The 22,739-nt window shown below is 39.8% G+C and overlaps 1 protein-coding gene across 1 annotated transcript; it reads left to right on the top strand.

Moving 5' to 3' along the window:
• Positions 1-999: 999 nt before the first annotated feature.
• LOC135492956 (blastula protease 10-like) lies at positions 1,000-22,259 on the top strand. Its single transcript, XM_064779704.1, has 17 exons — positions 1,000-1,230; positions 5,645-5,741; positions 7,832-7,976; positions 9,001-9,076; positions 9,605-9,707; positions 10,210-10,292; positions 11,194-11,320; positions 11,715-11,846; positions 12,926-13,147; positions 14,146-14,337; positions 14,637-14,774; positions 15,318-15,421; positions 17,240-17,361; positions 17,801-17,931; positions 19,116-19,251; positions 20,637-20,746; positions 22,048-22,259. The coding sequence occupies exons 1-17, from the start codon at positions 1,000-1,002 to the stop codon at positions 22,071-22,073; spliced, it is 2,175 nt and encodes a 724-aa protein (XP_064635774.1). The 3' UTR covers positions 22,074-22,259.
• Positions 22,260-22,739: the final 480 nt, after the last annotated feature.

Raw genomic sequence — 22,739 nt, 5'->3', positions numbered from 1 at the left:
CTACCATAGTCTGGACACCTTTCGGGGGGGGGACATTTTCCATTTCTTTGCCGGCTATTATGACGATGGAGTTGAGTTACTGCTAATGCGATACACGGAGAAAACTGTCTATCAAAACAAAAAATTGGCGGAAGGAACTATAGCAGGGTCCCAACCAGGGGGTTTGGGGGGTTTCCCCCCAACCTAAAGGCGCTGCGCGCTTACTAGGGCACTGCACTGATAATATTACCAATGCTGCCAGCGATTCACAGACAACTAATTGACACTTCGATGAGTATTTCCATCACCTCGACATCTGAAAACTTACTGATTTTGTACGGAAAGCAAGCAGTGAACGATGTAAACATTAATGGATGACGGGAATTACGGTGATTACCTCGTTCCGAATGCTCACCATAAGCTTAGTTGCATACAGTCATACACCTGCAATACTTCATCGATCCCAGGTTGATTATCGGCTAATGTAGCATATCATTATCACACCCGCGGATCAAACCTTACTAATCAAACCTGAAACTATCGAACTGGCACGATATTCGTTCTTTTCTTTAAATATTTGTCGATGGAATCAAATGGAATCAAATGGAATAAATTGTTTGTGGCCGATTTGCACTACTCACACGCGTCCAAAAAATCAACATTTTGCGAATGTACTCGATTTGTTGGAACATAGTAAGCTCGTCCCCTTGTACGAATGTACGTACATATGACCATAATAAATCAATATGAATAACACCCTGGAAAAGGGGCGTGGCAAAATTACATGGAAAAACGAAAAAAACAGATATATACGATGGTTTGTTGTCCAAAATCACTTCACGAGACACACCTATGATGCCAAACACAGCCAATGATGCCGATTGCGCCCGAATCGGTCAGCCCTTATGGACAAACGAGGTTATCGCAAAATGAGGTTAAAAAACCCATGCAACTTTAATGGTCACTATAGACAGTGAGCCAATTATTGTTCACTCTTCATCGGGAAACCACGGAGACACCATGTCCAAACTGGAGGAGCGGCAATTCATGCTTACATGCATTGAGTTGTATCGTGAGCTTCCAGCTCTGTGGAAAGTAAAAAGTAAAGAATATAGCGACAGAAACAAGAAGGATGCGGCATATCAAACTTTGTTGGAAAAGTACAGGGAAAGGTACCCTAAAGCGTCGAGGGACGACTTAACGAAGAAGCTAAATTCTCTGCGAACCAATTACCGCAAAGAACTAAATAAGGTACAGCAATCAAGCAAATGACCCCAAATATTGCACAATACTATGGAATCGTTTGTGCCCAAAACATTTTTCAATATTATTGACTCAATATTATTGGCACAATAATATTGCACGTGGATGGGCCGCTTTACAGATTAAGCCCCGACACCCTCCAGTTGGCCTCGGGCTGGGATGGTTTTCCTGTCATTAAATATATGTTCTATTCATCAAATAACCCCGTGAAAGGACAGTCTGAGTTCTCAGCGAAGTCAGAATCGATTCAACCAAACCGACCAAAATAAAATACGATCGTACTGTCAAGTCTCACACAAAATGGAGGACCACCCTAAAATTTAAGACGGCGTCTGATCTCGACGCCGAGTTCCCAAACAATACCTTCACGTATCAAAAGGGTAGAAATAAAAGTTGTTAATAAATGATTTGCAAAGCTACGGTTCGTTAAACCACCAGAGTAGTTACCCTTTAAGGTTTTCATACAGCTTTATCTAAATAAAGGAAGGACTGCACTTCCGGATATAAATTCTGGCTTTTCGCCTATAATCTTCACGTATACCAAACAACTTATTCTTAACAGAATTAGGCTTCATTATTCATAAGAATATGCCATTTGAATAAACTATCAAAGTCTTAATTTAATTTATTATAATAAGATGAGAGTTTTAGACATCACATTTCTGAAAAAAGGTATCTCCCTGTGTACTCTGTCAAAATGTACACACATTTAAACAACTGTTCAGCTGAGAGATGATTACGACAAGCTTTCCAATGCATCCTATGGTTTTGTACACGGCCCTCACATAAACGTTACCCAGGTACTGCCGAAATGTCACCAAGCGCTGTTGTCCTCCCTGAGATCTGGCTTAAAAGGTGAGAGCCAGATTGTCAGTGGACACCCAACCTATGGTGATGTGGGTCCCCCAGAGGTCTAAGATCTTGACCTGCAGTGCAGGCGATAGAAGCCTGCAAAGGGTCTGTCCAGGTAGATTTCGACGAATTGAATGGGAAACGGTTGTAGGGTGATCAAAGATTGTCTTTTTTAGACACTTTTGTGGAGGTACAATTCTAAAAGTTTACCGGCCGTGTACTGGAACTTACTTTAATGATGATTGATTACGGGTAAAAACAAGAGGTCTCGTGAGTCGTCAAAATCAATTCTCGGCAATCTCTCCAGAAGTCCCGGGATCTGGAGCGTCCCTTCCCTAAGTACCCAACTGTTGCGCATGCCCAGTCGAAAACGACACCCCCCCACCCCCCGATACGTCATGCCCGACCAATCAGGTACTCGAGAAGCCATCACTAGGGTCGTCAGAATTTGTCGGTTCTGACCACTCTGGCCCTTATGCCAGAAAGCATCTGTGACTACGGCCAATTGTCCCGACGAACCCAAATGGCGACATCAAGCCCGAACCAGCGCAACAGCTGTATATTTGTGAAAAAAACACCTTTCGATAGCCTGACCCGATCCAACTCTCTCTCAAATGATGTATAAAACATTTCTATTATTATAACCATTCCTGTTTGAGGTTCGCTAAAGAAATTAAAGTGATGTCAAACAACCCGGGAAGGTACAGCTTAGGTCCACGACCAAACAGTCACAACAACCTACAGCCAATTTGAAGACAATCAGTGACGCCTCAATTATTCTCAAAGCGAGAGCATCATCTTTATAGGTGATCTGAACAACTAAATTGAGTCAACTAATTCCAACACAATCTCTGACTGTTCCGTCAATAACCCAACCCGTACCTTACCGTACGTGAAGGTTGAAATCAAAACCGCTTATATATTTTATATGTAATGATCTTTTTCAGATTTAGTCTATCCATAATTAAACTGGGGCGAATCCCCTTTAAGTTTCTCTTATACTCCTAGTTCAACTGGGGTAATGCCCCTTTAAGCTTACCACTATCTCGGCTCATTTACGTTATCTAATATTTTAAATCATTTTCGGACTGAACCACATTCGGCCCGAAGACAGTTAAGTCCTTATACATGTAATTTGTTTAAATACGCGTCATGAAATGAAACGTTCTTATCTAAAGTGTATAGTTTTCGGACATCACGATTTCAATTTGTATCTTCTAATGTATTTCGATAAAATGTTCACCAATCCTGGCAACAGCTGAAGGATACTTGTACTGATGATTCTAATGCTTCCTATAGTTTTGTACACGGCCCTTACATAAAAGATATCAGCAGGTGCTGCCGAAAATAAAATGTCACCCCAGAGCGAGTGTGTGACGGCTTGTAATAATTATACCGATCATCCACAGAAGAGAAATCATATGTAATATGCCTGTGATGATTGTCAAAATAACTCAAGTTTTGATGAAGCCTCAAGACCAGGATAATTTATAATAATGCGGGTCTACTTCTTATTAACCATTTATCGTAGAAATTTAAGCCGTCTGTTACCAATGTGTTATCTCAGAGCAAGTGTGTGACGGCTTGAGCAAATTATATCAAACCTATCCGAGGAAAAAGTGCCTTACTATATTTAAAATCACCCATAAAGTATTCCAATCTATATTTCTGATTAAAAAGACTAAGGGTGATAGTATTTGGATAGTATTTAAAGCCTTCTGTTAGAGTAAACGTATACATAAGATTGAAACCACATCCGGTTTGAAATCGGGGCGGATCCGATCGAATCCGAATTCGGTTTTTGGGTGGACGTCTAAACGATTGTCTGCAAAGAAGTCGTCTGAACTGACAATCAGGTTACATTGCCATTGTCCTCCAATATTATTTGGTCATCTTTTCTCACCCTTAAAACGAGTACTCCTCCACGGGTCCATAATTGAGGTCGCGATATGCCGGTGCTTATCGGTAAAATCTACGCCGCAGCTTCATGGAAACCGAAGGACATGAACGAACCACATGTCACTGACACAATCTCCATTTCTACAGCCATTTTACATATGTATAAATTGCTTATTTGCACAATTCTTGAAAATATGTCAAAAAGCTATTGCCTATCACGTTGCTGTTTAAAGGATGACCACATCTCCGCGGTGATGTTTTGGAATATATATTGAACTTTATTGACAAGTAAAACATTATATAATCGCCAGGTTTAGCCGGCCGATGTTGTTTTGCAAAGGGTATCGGGTTTGTGAATTGTGTAACAGACCAAAACTACGAGTAAACAGCTTGGTCTCCATAATTTCAAGGTAGTCTCCTCATTCCAAAAACAGCAAAAGACCACGTCAGTATTCCATTTAAAAGCTCGAATAGTCATCATCACAGCCGGCCAATAAACAAATAGAACTGCTGCAGACCCAACTCTGTAAATTGATCGTCAATTTCCCAAGGTAGGTGATCCCAGGAAAGAAAGTCCGGATAAAACGGGACTTGAGAACCAATTTTTTTTCCTTAATTACAATCACTGGTCTCCCAATACGGTTTGCCCAGGACCATTAAAATTTTCATTTACTGATATCCCTTATTGCTTAGACATGTTAGATATACAACGACGTTGTATTCCAAGCCTTGGCCTAAGTTTTCATGACTCACACATGCCAATGATCAAGAGTTATCTGCCTGTTTAATAAATGTTTCCAACGTTTCAGAATGAAGACTCTTAATTGGTCATGTTGGTATTGCTGTGCCGTCTTAACTGTGATCATCGTCAGAAGTGGTAAGCTTAGGAAACCATATTTGTGAAGGGGGAACAAATCATTTTATGAAACTAGACGTAAAATGCACAATATTGGGCGAGTATTCGGAGTAGAACTACGATCAGAAAGATTGAATGTGAACATAGGGTGTTTGATGAAAATCTACCCAACTTATTTGTCATCAAATTCTTTATTCTCAGACGGAGACGTTTTGAAATCCTTCAGTATAGCTACTGAACTTGAGAACATTGTCGTGCCAACCTCACGTACAAATGAAACGTCACACAGCGTGAGATATGAAGCCGGCAAGTGTGGTAGATTGCTAGCAGTTTCCTCATCCATGACTCAGCTGAACCCTTTTCCATTACAGATGACAGGCTTCTGATAGATAAAGAATCGGTGAGTAGGTGAATAGGTTACAAGCTCGGCTAATATCGTATTTTGTGTTGCGCGTTTATAAGTTACACACTTAGAAATAAAGGTTTTGAGCTGTTGAAAGACCTTCACAGATTTTCTGGCCAACAAAAATATGCACCCCAGGTTTTCCGACAACTGGCACAATCCGCTAGGGTTTTTCCTAAAAAACCTAAGGGGTCCATAAAGTTCAGGTCGAAAAATGTTTAAATGTATTTTAAAGCACAAAAACCTTTATTTTTACGAGTGTTATAAAGGTAGTTTCACATCCATGCAGATACTTAAATACAGATAAATGTATTTTGAAATTCATTAGTTCGGTTTTTGAATTTGCAGCAAGAATGGAGTCATAATTATACTTCGCTGATCTTCGTTTACAGTATATTTCACTGGCCAGAAGGAGGATAAGTCTTTGGGACAAAGCAATTGTAACCTACGTTTTTGATGAGGGGGAGGAGGATGCGGCGTACAAGGAAAGTAAGTAACAAACAAATCCCTTGACAGTATTATGTGAGAGGAAATTCTGTTCCAACGCTGTAGAAAGTGTAGGCGACTAACGCATTCGGTTGAGTGACTTAATTTCCATGTAAGAACCAAGGGTTGGTATCTGACGACCCAAACACGATGCAGCACACCGCAGACAGCCAGATTGTCGGCTCTAGGAAGTCGGACAAGGTGAAATAATTGAAAAGTCTAAACATTTGATAAGGAAGAGGATATGTACACAGCATGCTGTGTATGCTGTGTATGCAACAGACAGTAGTTTTATGTTCACAGCGTTCTATATTAATATTCATTGGGCTCATTATAAAGCCATGCCTCCGATTTTATGCTACCTGCTGTAGTGAATCCTAGCAACATTTTCTCTTGAATACACAACTGGCTGTGTATACAATGTACAGGCACGCGCATTGTCTAGAGTACACAGCAGACTTAGCTGGCTAGAGAAAATTGTTTTGGTCATATTAGCACACATGCCATCGAAAAATCGGGGCTTCGGCTGGTGTGTTTCCACCAGGCTTGCAGTGGTACTTCACATACGCGTACTTCAAGTGCCGTGGAATTTTCCCATAATTTTTTAAGATTCTTTCTTGTTTGTCTAGAGTGCCGTATTACAAAGGCAACGTTGTGTTGCTCCTGATACGGAAAGAGAGCTGTTTGGAAGGCAGGAAAGGATGAGAATTTGCCCCAACTTGAAGGAAAGCGGGGAGTTCTTCCAACGCCACCGCCACCATTTTTTCTCCAGCTGACGTCATTGATGACGTGGTTATGTTAATTCGCCTCTGCTGTGCATGCAACCAACTTGTTCCTGCGTACACAGAATTCTGCTGTGTACATAGCCACTTCGATTTGATAATACATAACATAATCGTTGAATATGTCACGATAAGTAATTGGACAACTTTGCAGAAGGGCCACTAATAAAACAATAGCGAGTTTGATATCCGCAACTTATAGCAAAATTTATACGTATATAAATGTTTACTTATGCGCATTCGCGTACATTGGAACGTATAGAAAAAATGACTTGAAAAAAACTCAACTTATGTGACGAAGTATAATGTATTTAAATGCGGATTCGATTCCACCAGTGCCTTGTGACCAATTACACCTCGCCATACAAATGCGCTATTTTTTTAGCAAATTTTGCGGATCTCGAGCTCTCTAATGACATGAGTTAGAAACGTACATGCCCGTAGACGTGCATCACGAGTCTGTCTTTCTCTCAGAATCCCTTAAATCTCCAAAATTCCAAACGCATGAATCTTTATTTTTCTATCACGCATGCTCCGTGTCACAGGACCTCATTTTCCAGACTGAATAGCAACAATGACCCTGAAACACGCATAACGGCTGGAACATAATAAAAACTAATTTAATAAAGTATTACGCGACTAAGCATAAATATGGCCCATCAAAATATTCCTAATATACACTGATATCATTTTTATTCAATAATTAATGACACTTTTTTTAGTCACATCGTCAATAGATCCGTGACAGAGGTTTATCCAATAAAAATTTGCAAAGTGATCACCGGATATGTCATTTGAATCAACAGAAAAAACTTAAATCATTTTATCAACAACTAATTTTAGAGTTTACAGTTTTAGATATCTCTTTCTCGAGAAGTATCGTACTGTGCATTTGGTCAGAATACACACATTCAGTTTGGTCAGCAAGTTATACATGTAGATGATATGCCAATAATATGCGATTACACGCATTTCATGCGGATGTTTCAAATGCATCCTTGTAGAGGGCCTTTACGAAAGAAATTCAAAGCGGGTCTTGTCAAAACTGGGGTATTTCATCACAGCAAGTGTGACGGCTAGAGCTAACTTTACCAATCCCAAAAACCCTCTGTGACAACCAGCAATGAATTACACCAAATTTGGATTTGGTAAAACCGTAAATCATCCGGAATATACAGCCAATTATAATAGAACTAACAAATGTTCATAATGATAAAAAGGAAGTCTAGAGGCTCATCAACATCGGTGACAGAATTGTACTACATGTTATTTCCGTCCACTGCATCACATTAGAGTAATCTAACTTTTCAGGCGATGTCGCCCGGATTCGCATCAGGACCATGATGAGTTACTACGAGGACAGAACCTGCGTAAAATTCGTGCCTTGGACCTCGGGTTCCAAAGATGAATATGACCTCGGCCACAACAACAGACTTATATTCGGCGATTATGGAGGGTGAGTTATTGTATGTTCATGATCAATCTCGCAAAGTGACGAAATTTATATTAAATTTTAGACACTGGAATTGATCATTTGCCGCCATCTTGGATATCGGCATCCAGAGATTCAGGTTTTTGATAATCCTACGTCATCTACTACGTCACCAGTTTAGACTGTAAGTCTTATTCAGACCTACATGTATACTATATATAAGTGCCAGCTTCTTTCATAAAACGTTTTATTTTATCTCTAAATAACAATAACATGACCTCTGTTAATAAAACCCGACACTTTTCGGTGTGTTTTCGGGTAATTTTATGGAGAACTATGCCGCGTAGGGCAGCCTTTATACACCTTTCCAGAAATGGGGCGCTGGGTGTCCGAAATAGTGATGCCATAAGGGGAAACTAGGCCTTATGGTGTAGGGACAAAGGAGATAGTCATGGTTGACCAACACACTTGACTGCCTTTAATGACGGACAAAGGGGAAAAAGTTAATTCCAATGCAAGCCACCAATTTCGGGAAGCATGTATAGTGGTGATGGGATAGCCTCTTTGCAAATCGAAAAATTCTTTCCTTTTCCACATCCGCGGTACTGCTTTTTAAGATGGTGGCAACTACCTAGTACTAGAGGTGTTGTAAGAAACGAAATGGCGCCTCTAAGGTCAATATTCAATAATGATTTCCTCAACTGGTCGCCGAAAAATGTCGGTAGAAAACATTGGAACTTAGCAGGGATCGTCATGGGATACCGGATTCGTATTGACGCTGAATAAATCATGGGTCAACTAAGGAATAGAAGCTCTTAAATTTCGTAGAAGCTCTTGAATTTCGGTTGCCTCACTGAAGAACTTATAGGAAACAAGTGAATTCTTGGTTGCTCCCTTATTTGTTTCACAGATTTGACCGAGAAAAACCCAGATTTATTCTAATTTCGACCGTTGAAGCTCTGTCGTATGGGAAATAAGGTTGGTACAGATGTTTAGCCTGAAATGCATTCCTGGCTTTTGTAATGACATCACGTGATTTCTACTTTAGATGCTCCTCTCTCGTCGGAAATGTTGGTAAGACCGATGAAGGTCGTGAGAACAAAATATCGACTTGTAGTGGTTCGGTAAGTTATATTTACTTTAAATCAAGTACTTCTTAACATGCTTAGTGCCACGTGAAAAGTAACAATCCACATATGAAAACATGAACTCGATGTAAACTCGTCCTAAATTCATACATTCCTCTTTCCTCAGGCGTAAACTGTATGCCAAGCAAGACTGCATAAAATACCATTTGCCTTCCAGCTACCTACAATTTAATGACTTGTTTGTTCTTCATATCACGCATCACACGTGAAGGTGTACACATTGCATGTAAAAATGTAAACTGTAAACCGGGGTAACGCTTCGTATTAGTTGATTAACAAATTCTTGTTCGGTTTTCATGTCACGCATGGCAATTGAAAAGTGACACGTTGAATTGTGAAAACGTGAATATTATGTAAATTCTGCCTTATGCATGCTTAGTTTAAAAATTAATTCAAAACAAGACATGCCAGAGCGGACAAATCTTCACGAAAAAAAATTGCAAGAAGAAACGAATGATTTGATGACAAAATGAAACAAAAAGTGTTTATTTGCTCTAATTTCAGAAAGCAAGGCACGAAATAGGCCACGCGCTGGGTCTAATGCATGAACAATGCAGGCAAGACAGAGATAAGACCATCAGATTCTTTGAGCACAATCTTGGTGACGGTAAGTAAGCCTTTATTGTTAACATTTGATAAAAAACAAAATTAAATTATTAGAGTCATGTTACAGGTCTGACTCCTTCCCCTTGTACACTTTTAATTGAATACATAGTAAATAACATGATTGCCGAAGTTTTTTCGTATCAAAACATGCATTACTGAAGAGCGAATAGGCTCCGCCCATATGGGTCATGTTCATTGCTACATTGTCCAAATATGTTAAATCATGTTTTATCATGCGTAACATTGTTAGGTATTTAAAGCTTCAGGACCACATGACATGTGTCTTCGCAGATAAACTTGATGACTTGACTGGTCTTCATTAGTCGGGACCAGCGCGAGTTGGTCTTGTAGTCGTGAAAAATCGTGTCAAACAGTACAGTCAATCGGGTAACGTGAATTGAAGTCCGCAAGTTCTAGAACCAACTCGGATGACATCGGCACGCTAAAGGGCATCAACAACAGTCATACAAACAATTTTTTTTCAAGAACTCTTTCAATTTCAGGGTCGATCAGTAGCTACAAGAAGAAATCATATGAGATGAGTGTTCCTTATGACCTCTCCTCAGTTTTGCAATATAATTTCATGGTAAGAACTGTGTAAAGATCGCCCTGTGGAATCAACAGAATGGCTCACAGCCAAGACGACGTGTATTTTCATTGTTTTGGGAATAGCAAAAACGTCCGAGAGGTTGATAAATATTTCGATGTTCTTTATTTACACGAATCGATGATGGCTGCGATCAACAGAAACCAGCAATTATCTGTGTCACCCGCGTCCGAGAGATTTATTTTGTTGCACATTATTGCAGCGTAAGGTCGGAGCGATGTAAATAATATAGTGGGAACATGAACTGAGAATGATTCAAAAGAAACATTGTAGTCCACCTTTGTATATCTTTATTGGAATATAGCAAAACAATGTTCATCCAAATAACTGGAATCCTTGTCAAGGATTAGAGTCTCGATACCAGACAAAATTGAATGACTGATAAAGGTTGATGTGTACATATGTAGTCATATATAATCAGGAGAGAGGGCGCAACGGCATCTTTTGGTGTGCAGTCACCGTGCCGCGGCGAGAATTTTCATAACGGTGTGGCGGGGATAGTAGTCCTAGGGCTGATAGTCCGTGTAACAATAGCCCGCATTGCTAAATGTTTTGGTTAGGGTTAGCGGTACAATAGATCATGCTGCTTAATTGGTCAAATACAATGCTACCGGACTATGACTCCAGGGGGACATATCCGCTGTCACACCGGAGCTCGAACACAATACATGATATACTGTTCCCCAAGTTATATGGCATGGCTTAACCCGCAAGCCATGGAGGAATTCCAATATGATCGAATGGTTGACGCGTTGCCTCCAGGCGTTGACCGCGGTCATCACTTGGAAGGGTGACCAGCGCGTATACAGATACATTTACCAAAACAGTTTGCTACCGAACAAGAATTGTTTTTAATTGGTGCTAATTCTCTTCTGCCTAGCGCAAAGGACTACCAGTACTGCTGCCGCACGACACAGAGGACATTCCTTTGAAGGACCTTGGCAAGGGTTTCTATGGGGCTTCCTTCTACGATATCAAAGCGATCAATCTCAATTACAATTGTAAAGGTACCCGGAAGATTTCGTTCGATCGTTCACACAGCAATGACGTGGTCATGAACAAAAAGCAGAATGTTCCAAATGGGGCTCAAGAGAGACTGTCTCTTTTACTTATCTAATAAATTTGGCAGTTTGTAACGTCAACTGAGTTTTCTTTATGTAGTTGCAATATGCAGTTGCAAGTACTCGTATGGGATTAGCTTTTATATGTCTGCTGAAATGCGGAGACTACCAAAATCTTATGGGATCGCTTGTGAGGTAGAAAAGTAAAGCAATGATAATATTGTTTAATATTTGATAGCTAGTAATATTAAATAAATGTTAATACCCTAATGCAGCCCCAGTTTAACGGATGAGTGACACTCTTCTTGTCACGACAAAAATACAACTAATTTCTTTTCAGAGAACATGTGTTCCGATTCGACTTTGGAGTGTGAAAACGACGGCTACCTTGCTTACGTTGAGCAGCAGTGTCGATGTCTGTGTCCTAATGGCCTTGGAGGCGAACGCTGCCAGAAGATCTACAAACCATCTGGTAGGTAAAGGTGATGGTTTAAGAGCATCATGAACCTCATAGTCTATACTCAATTTTAACTTAGCCGGGGTATATGTATATCCAATGAAGGATTCAATAGTCATTTACTGTTTGTTCGTGTGCATGCATACATCTGTCTGTGGTTAAGTAGCCAGTAACACATGCCAATTCCTACGAAAGCTTCACCTGAGATGGCTGCACATGCTTGGCAAATTTCCATCGCAAAATCGCCTTCGTTATTGCAATCAAGAAACAACTTCACAGGGTTTTAGATTATGATCTTCTCTCGAAGATATGGCCATGCGAAAAGATAGAACAGTCGCCAATATTTTAACCCAGTAGAACCTGACTACGCAGTTTGTGTGTCGGACGGACGATAGATTGCGCCAACATTCATAGTTCTTACAAGAGCAGTGCACCATCTCCTTCAGATAAATGCAGTTGTTGTTAAGAATCTATACTTTCTATTCACTGTTATTGCATGTTGCATTCACTCTTTAAAAAATGATATATTTAGATGGTATTGTTAACTATAAAGATGACAACGTTTAACCCTAACCATCATTCCGAATTATTTGTAATTCCTATTGCACTATCTTTAACTATCAAATAGAAATTTTGAACCATTGCATCTTAAATTAACACTAACTATGATTCAGACTCATCCTTGTTGTTCCTAATGAACCAACTGTAAAATCATTAGCTTTAACTATTGATATAGAAACTCGGGACCAGTGTCAATGAATGCTTTGAATTACGTTTTACTACTCTTTTTTTTAACTAGAACAATTAGTTAATAGTTAGCGTTACTGCGAGTTTAAATAATTTCACAGTTGGTGCAATAGGAACCAGATTAGTTGCTTCTACTAATATGCTTTTTGTCCAACTATTTTCTTCCAAATTAGCGGTTAAAAAAATTTGTGTCGGCCAAATTTCTGGGATGACCAATTTTGAAAATTGTCATTTTCTGGCCAGTCACATCTGCTATAAAAACAAACGTGTTCAGACTAACAAAGAAGTGTTATTTGAATCGATGGGCTTCAATGTTGTTATCTATGAGAACTTTTATCTTCTTCAAGGGGATTCCCCCGTCGATTGGCCCGAAGGTGATTTTGCAGTACTTGCACCATCATGCCCGGAAGGCTTTACAGAAGTCGATCATGATTTCTTCAAGATCTTCAAGAACAAGGAACTTGCAAATAAATACACCTATTGTGAGAAGAAATCTTCCTCAAAACGTGGGATGAACACTTGGCCAACAGGACAGTACTGTCTGTTTAAGGTGGGAGATTGTCCATCAGGTATGCATTCTACCAAATGTTCTCTTTAAATGACCTCAACAGCAAGGCGTGCAAACGGTTTTGTGCATTATATGAAAGAAACAAAAGTTTTACTAAAGAATCGTTGCCCTATGTATGAGAAAGGACTGTCCGGACAAAATGGCCTATTCATTTTTATTTTGTTGAGTTTCACAAAGCAATTAGCGTTGAGTTGTAAGTGTTAAACATGTAAGGTATCATGTAAATAATACCTTTAATACGTCGTGTCGTAAAATGCTCAAAGTCTTTGTGTTTTCACTAGCATACACATGCGATCGGTCTCAATTATCAAAATATATTTTTTAATCACTCCACTGGTATAAAAATTGCTTGAGCTTGGGAAGTGGCTATTTCAAGACGTTGTGCGTTTAGAGACGCATAAATAAAGTAACAGTGTTTGAAGGAATGACATAATAAAAAAAATTCTGAGCAGAAGTGATCCAATAGTTAGTTACTCATTTTGAGGGGTTTTTTATCCGACAAAAATGCAAAAAAAACCCAGCAAATGATTAAAAAAATCCAGATCTTTGTCTTCTGCTCATACAGTCAATTAGGTACAAAATTCCCTTCTCTCTACATTGAATCATGATAGTCTTTATAAATTCTTGATTGTATACACAGGGAGAAGTGATTTGTAGCGCTTGTGCTTGTTGGTCGTATACTTGATTCGCGAGCTCACTAAAAACAACAAGTTGCAAAAATTGGTCATGACGTGCATGTTTATTTCATGACCAGAAGTATCGTTCTAGAAATACGAGGGAGGCACTAAATAGAAGAGATACTGTGCGCAGGCCTTTCCCTCGAAAGGTCTTCTCCATTCCTTAAAAAATAAATATTTAACTCCTATTTGAACTTCGTATTTAGTAAATACGCACTAAATATGAGTTGCACTACGGCATTTTATATATCCATTTTCCTGTGCCACCAGTTAATAAAATTACACGATCGTCGTATCAATTTAGGTCTTATCCGCGTTTCAGGTTTCAGTGCCGGCTCGGTTAACTACATTTCAAAAAAGAAGAAGAAAGGTCCTTCTGTTAGCATTGGTTTCTGCTGCAGACATGACCGAAACGTCGACACAGCCATCAGCCTCCCCAGGAAAACATCATTTTACATGTTCCCAAGTTATGCAGTTGATGGGGCGGAGTGGTTCAATTGCCAGAAAGTGGAAGGTGAGATATGTTTGAATCGCGAAAAACGCATGAAAACTCTGATCAATCACGGATATTTCAGACTTTCCCGTCATCCTTGGCAAATTATGAAAGAGTGCGCGATTTCTTCGATTTCATTGGTAACAACTGATTAGAAAAAGTGGCACTGGAGCTAAAACTATCGGTCAGAATGAAGTAACTAGGTCTCATTTTTCTTCGAGGAAGATTCTTAACCCATTGCTGGAACCAGAAGTAAGGCCGTCGTTTTTGGGGCCACCACCCTGTATATATGATTTCTACATTTGACATGTATTTCATAGGAATGAGGGCAACACTAGAGACTACCGCGATAAACTGGAATCCAAGTTCAATACTTGAGATACCCTATGGTTTGATGAAGAGTCAGGGAAAATTTGAACAGAAGATGTCACTCTGTAGATACGACCCAGTTAACTATGGTAATTCATACAACATCCATAAATATCCTTTTTCCCCCAGTCATCGATAGTTGTTCATCCCCCCGTGACAAAATAGGATGTAAGGTTGAAAATTTATAATTTATAATTTAAGTGTTGCAACTCGATACAATCAATATGGGGAGTAAAATTGGGAGGCTGCTTGTCAAACCTTTAAAAGAACAGTTAGAAGTGAACACTCTCAATGGCAGAAAAAGATGTAGGTCTGATGGATGAAGCATATGAGCTGGAGTCCTATATCCAAATCAGACCACAGAAGCATGGGGCCACAAGAGGGCTGAATGACTATTTGGCTGAGAAGCTTAGGGGGCATTAAAACTCGGTAAAAAAGCAAGCATATACTCGTCAAGATTTTAGAATTTTATCGTACATGCACAGTGTACATGTAAGTGCGAAAGAGTAAGGTCGCTGAATCGAATACATTGTTATTTACTTTTAGCTGAAACAATTTGTAAACATAGGGAATTATATGGGGGGGGGGGGTCGGAATACAAAATCTTCAGAATCCGATTTCTTCCAACTCAGATTGCGGAGGAGTGGTAAATCTCGTAGAAGGAGCGCGCGCTATTGACTTCACCACTGAGGGAATGTCTGAAACTCAAGCAAACGAATGCACTTGGCTTTTCGAGGTAACGTGAAAGCTTTTTTGTTCAGACCTAGATAGACTATTTCGAAAAAGGCATGCAGGGTTTTTCTCATTTTGATGAGAAAAAAAGGGGATGAAGAAAGCTTTCGTTCGTCAAAACTAAGTCCTCAGTCTATAAACTGCTTAATTACTTTGTCAAAATGCGCAATGACCAAGAACTAGTCATTTAAATCAAAATATTGACAAGTTTTCCCAATCTCCCGGTCTTCGGTCCGTCTGTCGAATTTTACATGCACCCGCGAGAGAGTTTTCCGGAATGTACGCGATGATGGCGTGCCCCATTAACAGGACGTAACATCTATTTTAAAATGCGTTTCCAATGTGATTGCATGAGGACAATCCATTGATGTCGTATATCACCGGAAACACCCGATTCCCCTGATTTTGCAGGATGTTAAATCGAGCATTTTAATTCTTCAAATAAAACATAAGCGTCGCATTTGCTCCTAGCTCTGTTCACTATCCTAAATGGCAATATTGCCAATGAGGCCGGACAATCACGGAAAACCCCAAATATTATACATTTCTTCCTGGATAATTCTTACAGTGACCATTCTCCCGTGAAAGACAGTTGCTTACGCTACACAAAACCAAAAAATAATTGAGGGTCAACCGTTTAACTTTTGAGATATGTTGAATTTTGCAAAAATCAGCGAAAAACGCACCAACTGGCACTGGACGGCATTTCAACACGGGCCCGACGCACATCTCAAGTTCAGTGTACACATACGTCGGCAACAACAGTAAAATGCGTAGTTTCTTGTTAGCCGCCCATTCAGTAGCGCTCCAGGTTTCAGAAACTCCAAGTATTTGCCAAAACGACTGCTAAATCAACACTGGCATACTGTGAGGACAAAAAAATCAATGATTTTTTTAGGAACTACGTTGGCCGTGCATAAATTCAAAACAAATTCCCTAATGAGACCATAGTCGCTCTGCCACAGTTTGATCGTCCACACACTAATCCAATGTGTATAGTGCACTGCTTGTATCATGGAATGAAAAGCCTTCTTGTTGATTACGGCACCATTTCGTCTCTTTTCAAACAGGATTTGTCTATTTATACAGGTTTCTCGCATAAACCTATTATATTAGGCATGTGACCTTCCTCGGTGTCGCTCATGCAATGAAAAACCTCTTTTTGATTTGTTTTTAGTTTTATGACTGGATCGTATTTTGGCAAAATTCGTGGACAGAGAGCCGTTTTACGATGCCTCGTCCTCCATTTTGAAAAAATAGAACGCGCAATGATATTGTATCCAACCTTAGATACGCCCCATTATGACCATTGTTGGCCCTCGATTGTTCTTATTGTTGAAAGGTGGCTGGGAACCAACTGTGGCAGAGACAGTAGGTCGAGTGAGACTTGGCAATGATGATCACCATTGACGACGCTTGGAGAATGAAATTTGCCCAGCCATTTTGATGAGGATTTTTTCTGTACAGCGCCATTTTCTCATCAAATAGACTATACATGTATAGCATACATGCAGCTTCTGTCAATCACATTGCCATCGTCATCCAAAGTCCACCAGACTTGAAAATGTTTTTTAAAAAGAAAAATGTTGGATTAATTAGTCTGTTCTTTAAGGAGGTTTCAGGTATTACGTCGGTTAACCACCACTCCCATTTTATCTATAGTTTGAATTTTCATTACAAGTCCTTTCGGGCATTAGAAATAAACCAGTGCACTACAAAGGAACGTCAAACATGTGTACCACCAGGTCTTGCAGCAACATAAAAATGACTTCGAAAACAAATGTACGTAAAGTAGTTAGAGCTAATAATCATTTTGTTCCAGGGCCCCCAAAACTCCTTCCTCCAGCTTGACTTGTCAGAGTTTAACCTCCTGCCGGAAAGTAATGGTGAATGCAAAGATGCACTGGAGGTCAGGAAGCATCTGTTTGGTCAGCGTGGGGTCAGGTAGGCAGACGACATGAGATTTGATGGGGTCACGTTCAATTCGTCTATACATGTTGATCAACCAATGTATGATGAGCGGTTGATTTTTGCAATGGATAGTTGAAGATGAAGCTTGCCACATTTGAAGAAGTGCATGATTAGAAAAAAAAATCTTTGTGCAGAAAAATTTTCCTCGAGGAATTAACATTGTCAAAACGTGTAGTCATGTAGATGTAAATGTACATGAATGACAATGATAAAATATCAGGTCCATGAATAGATATATCAGCTGCCTTATTTCGAATTAAATCTGACTCACACATTAAGGAGGTATGTTGATATGGATCATCCGGCCCCTCAAGGGTACCACGAAAGTCATCCGGTAATCCTGATATATCGGATATATCGGATATATCTGATGAAAAGGCAGAACTCCCGTTCTTCATTGATTGTTTCGCAGGTATTGCGGCAACTCCTTGGCAGGCCGCGTCATCGTCACGCAGCACAACCATCTGATCCTAACCATGACGACGAATCTTCCTAACGACATGAAGAGTCAAGGTTTCAAAGCCAAGGTCCAGGTCATCAGAGGTAGGTTGCTGCGATGGCAGCCTAATACAATTAGACCCCGCGTGTGGTACCGATTGAATTTCTTATTTGCACGAGATTTTCCACACGTACTCTTGGCTTCAACCAATCAGCTTCTTGTTCTTAGTCGATTCTAATCGATGTTCATGTCATCAACTGTGAACATTGTCACAAATCATTGGAAAATAGAGTCAACCTCGGTGATAATAGTTGATAATAACAAAGTGAAGCATACCAATTCAATATCACAGACACAGTGAATATTACATCAGAGTTAAAAACACATGTTTTATGTACTATTCCGATTTTTATTTTACAAACTGAGATAAGTACCTCAAGCGAGTTTCGCTTTCACATGTTTAAAGACATTCAACACAACACGCAAGTCCGTCTTGGCTTATCGTATGTACGAAAAGAAAAAATATTTTATTTGACAAAGACCTGACTATTGATCGTTTTATCAGATGTCTGTTTCATTCACATATTACACAATTTGATCATTAGTGTGCTGGCAGGTTTCTTAGCCAAATAATTTTATAAAAATCAACGCCCATCTCTGGTATATTCGTTTGATTCTAAAAGTCCCGATAGGTGACCAGTGCCTAGCTACTACTTGTATTTCCCAGTTTCTCGGCCGTCTTAGTAATGTTATGCATGAGTCGGCACGTGGCGGACGACCATGGCTATGGCTACTGAGGAACCACAAGGGTTAATGTTAGAAATTTGTCTTTGATTTCTACATAAGTAGTTCATCATGTTTCGTAAACCCATCCACGGCTAAATGTGGTCATGTTAGTTAGTAAAACACAACCGTGACAACAGTCGTCGTGACTGTGAAAACAAGCATAATGCTGTATGCTCACAATTTGATGTCTATTTTTTGAAACGGTTGCTAAGAGCTGAAAAGGCGTTTAAAAGATGAAATGATAATGACACATAGTATTAGATTATTCATATTTTGCTAAATAGCAAAAACAAATGAACGAGAGAAATGATTTTTGGGTATCCTCGATCTTGTAGGGTAATTTGAGAAATATGAATTGTGGTAATTTCGATCGTTACACTTTTTGCTACACCCACATTTCAAGGCAAAACAGTTGGAAGCACATTCAAGCACACCATTCATCTTGAAAATCGTGGTCTATTTTACTTATCATTCATAACAAAATGGTTCCTAATTCTTTCAGCTGCCGACATGTGTTATAACGTCACTAACAATGGTGCAACTTATGCCGGCGACGTGAATTATACTCAGAAGAATGATCCCTGTATCCCGTGGGAAGAAGTCCCAACATCTTGCTTCGATGAGGAGACGAATCTCCAGTAAGTTGTTACTAGTGGCCAACGGGGTGGTCGACCGGTGAATTAGGCGAAACAGACGACCAAACCAGGGTTCGAATAAACGACCCTTGGATTGAGAGTCCGACACTTTAAAACATTTGTGACTGGTGTTCCAGTGAAAAATGTCATCAGCTGAAAGTAATCCAGGCTACTCATTCCTGGAGGTCAAAGAATGAGGTTCTCCTCGTACTAGGAATGCAAGTCCGGCAGACACCCAGTCCCTGGTCAATGGACAATAACAGGCAGAAACGTGTCCAACGTTGACACTGGTCCCATGCAACTGATAGTCCAATTAAAAAGTTTGCGATGTAGAAACAAAATTAATTCCAGTAGAACCTTTCCTTGCGGACACCGCTGCCAGGCGGACATCTTCTCTTTAGAGGCATATCCGTTCATGCAGTCCAGATTTTTAAAAATCATCCAATCACCTACACCGCCAAAATGTTTCAAACTTTTCCTTCGCAGTAAACCAACGCACTCAAGAAGGTTGCCAGGCTCTAAAACAAACTGAATACGAAAATGTTTCTGTCCGAACGCATAATTATTTTGAGCCCACTACCTCGTTTTGAAGCCTCAATCAGCGTTTGTTCCATTATCTTAAGGCCGCTTTAAACACATTTTTTTTCTTCAATGAAACATAAATCAAGAGTGCAAACATGGACCAGACAGAAGCAGGTTGTGTGGTTGCTACCCTGCAGATACTATCACTGAATAAAAAACAAAAAGGAGGGATATGATGCAGAGAGAGTTGGTGAGACAGTGGATTGCCAGGAGGCAGAAATTAGGTGCATATCATACTCTCCTAAGGGTACTGGCTCTTGAAGATAATTCAAAGTACAGGAGCTCCCTCTGTCTGAATGCTACAACTTTTGAAGAACTTATGCAAAAGGTTGCCCCACTCGTACTCATGACATGTACACCTCGTATTTTTTATATACAGACAGACATGTTTTTCAAGATTGTTCATAAGGATATTTTCTCCCAGAAAGTCCACTTAAACTCTGACTTGTCACTTTCAGCCATTTTGGATATGGAGTAAAAACCACATTACTTTTTATCACATTATGATTGGCCACAGAGTCCAAATGAAATCGATACTTGTAAAAACTTGCAGTAACTTGGCTGGAATTTACGAGCATGTTCGTTTTTCATGTTTCTCCTAGTTGCATAAAGTTTTCAAGAAGGATGTTTCTTCATGTTTCTTGACCAGTTCACACATGCTAATTCAAGAAACTTTTAGGTTGCAATTTCAAATTACATAGCCTGTCACTCAAGTTTCATATACAGTGTAGTGTTTAGGGGTTTCTCCTAAAAAGTTTCATGTGTAAACTGGCCGTTATACTTTCCTCAATTGCCCTTTTCTTCAGGGAGAATATGAAAGGCAACAACTACTGCCGTAATCCTAATGGTCTCACCAAACCCTGGTGCTTCAAGAAGATGGACTGTCAACAAGACATGTGCGATGTCTGCCATCTAGGTGAGCGTGATGTGGTGGGGTCCAACAAATGTGACCCGCTCTACCAAAACTAGGCGCTTGTCGCATCTGAACTTGACAGGTTGATACGGACTTGTTGTTCATTTCCCTATTGTAGACCTTTTGTGAAATGTGACCAAATCAGTTTGTAATAGATTTCACAAAAGGTCTACAATAGGGAAATGAACAACAAGTCCGTATCAACCTGTCGAGTTCAGATGCGACAAGCGCCTAGTTTTGGTAGAGCGAGTCACAAATAGGCACGTGTGGTGTAGTCTACCATCTAACGTGTTTTTATCAGATACCCTATGTGCACTGATCCGGCAGACAAGACATCGGAAGGCCAAACAAATTTCCCGAAAGATTCATTTAAACTTCACCAAAAACAAGAATAGTGCACGAAAGACCGATTTTTAGAAGATAACACTGTATACTCTCCTCACCTGATGACATTGAAGAGAATATTTTGAGAAAGATTTGCGAAAGATGCTCGAAAGAAATATCGCATGGCTGAGAGTGCAGTCCGCGAGCATAGGCTGGTTACATCGAAAATGATATTATTTCTGTCAAGACAGTGGCAAGGGCGCGTGATTTAAGGAATTAATACCGAGCTGGCGGTCATTGGTTGTATAATCAAGACCGCAGTCCAAAACCCGAGGCGCTTCTGCGGTCGTAATTTGAGGTCTACCCGAGCGGTCTTGATTATACAACCAATGACCGACAGCGAGGTATTAATTTCTATTCTAAAAGGTTTCAAAATTAAACAAATTAAATACGATTTGAAAGGTATATATGTTCCGTTTTCGTCAAAGAATGATCCAGCCTGGTGTCCGGAACTCCGCCATATTGTTGCTTGTGAAGATGACGTCACGCAGCAAGGCGGTCATTGGTTACGATACCAAGACCGCTCCGATCAAAACGAGGCGTAATGTATTTTGTATTAGAAACAATGATATACTGTGACTAAGGCCTTTTAGAATTTATCAGAATCAACAGGTCAGTTTGCGGTATAGATCAGTCGCTGCGAAACCTACAGAAAGCACGCGTTAAGCCTAGACATGTAGATACGTTTGTAAGAGTAACTTGTGTAGAGTTTATCAAAATCACTATCTTTGTGAAAACTATGAATATTAATGAATTCGGTTCTCCATTCAAAAAGCCGCTCTTCGGTAAGCCGGGCTTGCCAAATAGTCGGCACTCTCTTATCAAAATAATTTTGGACTGATTGATAGCTGCGCTTGTTGTAACTTCACGGACATGTCATCAGGAGTCCACCTGACACGTTGTTTTACATTTCATTTCAGAAACTCGGAAAGAAGCGACCAAGTAATCAATCAATAACGTCACTTTCACCGCCTGCATGATCTGAATGACTACGACAATACAGAAAGGAATCCTGCTATTCATATTTCTCTAGCGATAGAGAGTTTTGGCGATTTTTTTTCATGGAATAAATCAGAACAATTTTTCGTGTCATGATGTTATGTGAACAGTACGATTAAATGACGATTGCCAAAAGGAAAAAAAAGATCTTTGCTATTATATTTCTTTCGTATCCATTTTGCAACCACACGTGTGGTCAAAAAATCGCATTTTTAGTTCATGTGCCTTTTCCAAAAAATCACATAAGCCCATAAATGGTGCTTATGACCATCATGTTTGGCATGTGCAATCATAGAATATGTTCAGTAGTGACAAATGCACATTTTTGCCTCGAATTTTTTATGTCATGATTTTAATCTCTTCCGTGACCTGCAATTACAGTCAATGGGTTTCTAAGCAAACACTTCCTGCTTCTGTGTGGCAATCCAAAATTTTAATCCAGTTGGATCATAGGTTCGAAAGGCTGATGCAGGCCTGGTGAGGTAACCCTTTTACTAGATTAGGTGTGACATGTCATGTATCGTTATTACATGAACCTTTGATAAAAAAATTGGCGATGATCGGGAGATACAGCACTTTTGGTGATTGGGTTCTAGCCACCTGGTGGCCAAAT

Source organism: Lineus longissimus, chromosome 8 (genome assembly GCF_910592395.1).
Source record: "Lineus longissimus chromosome 8, tnLinLong1.2, whole genome shotgun sequence".
Taxonomy (NCBI): Eukaryota; Metazoa; Nemertea; class Pilidiophora; order Heteronemertea; family Lineidae; genus Lineus; species Lineus longissimus.
This window is presented reverse-complemented; position numbering and strand designations above follow the sequence as displayed.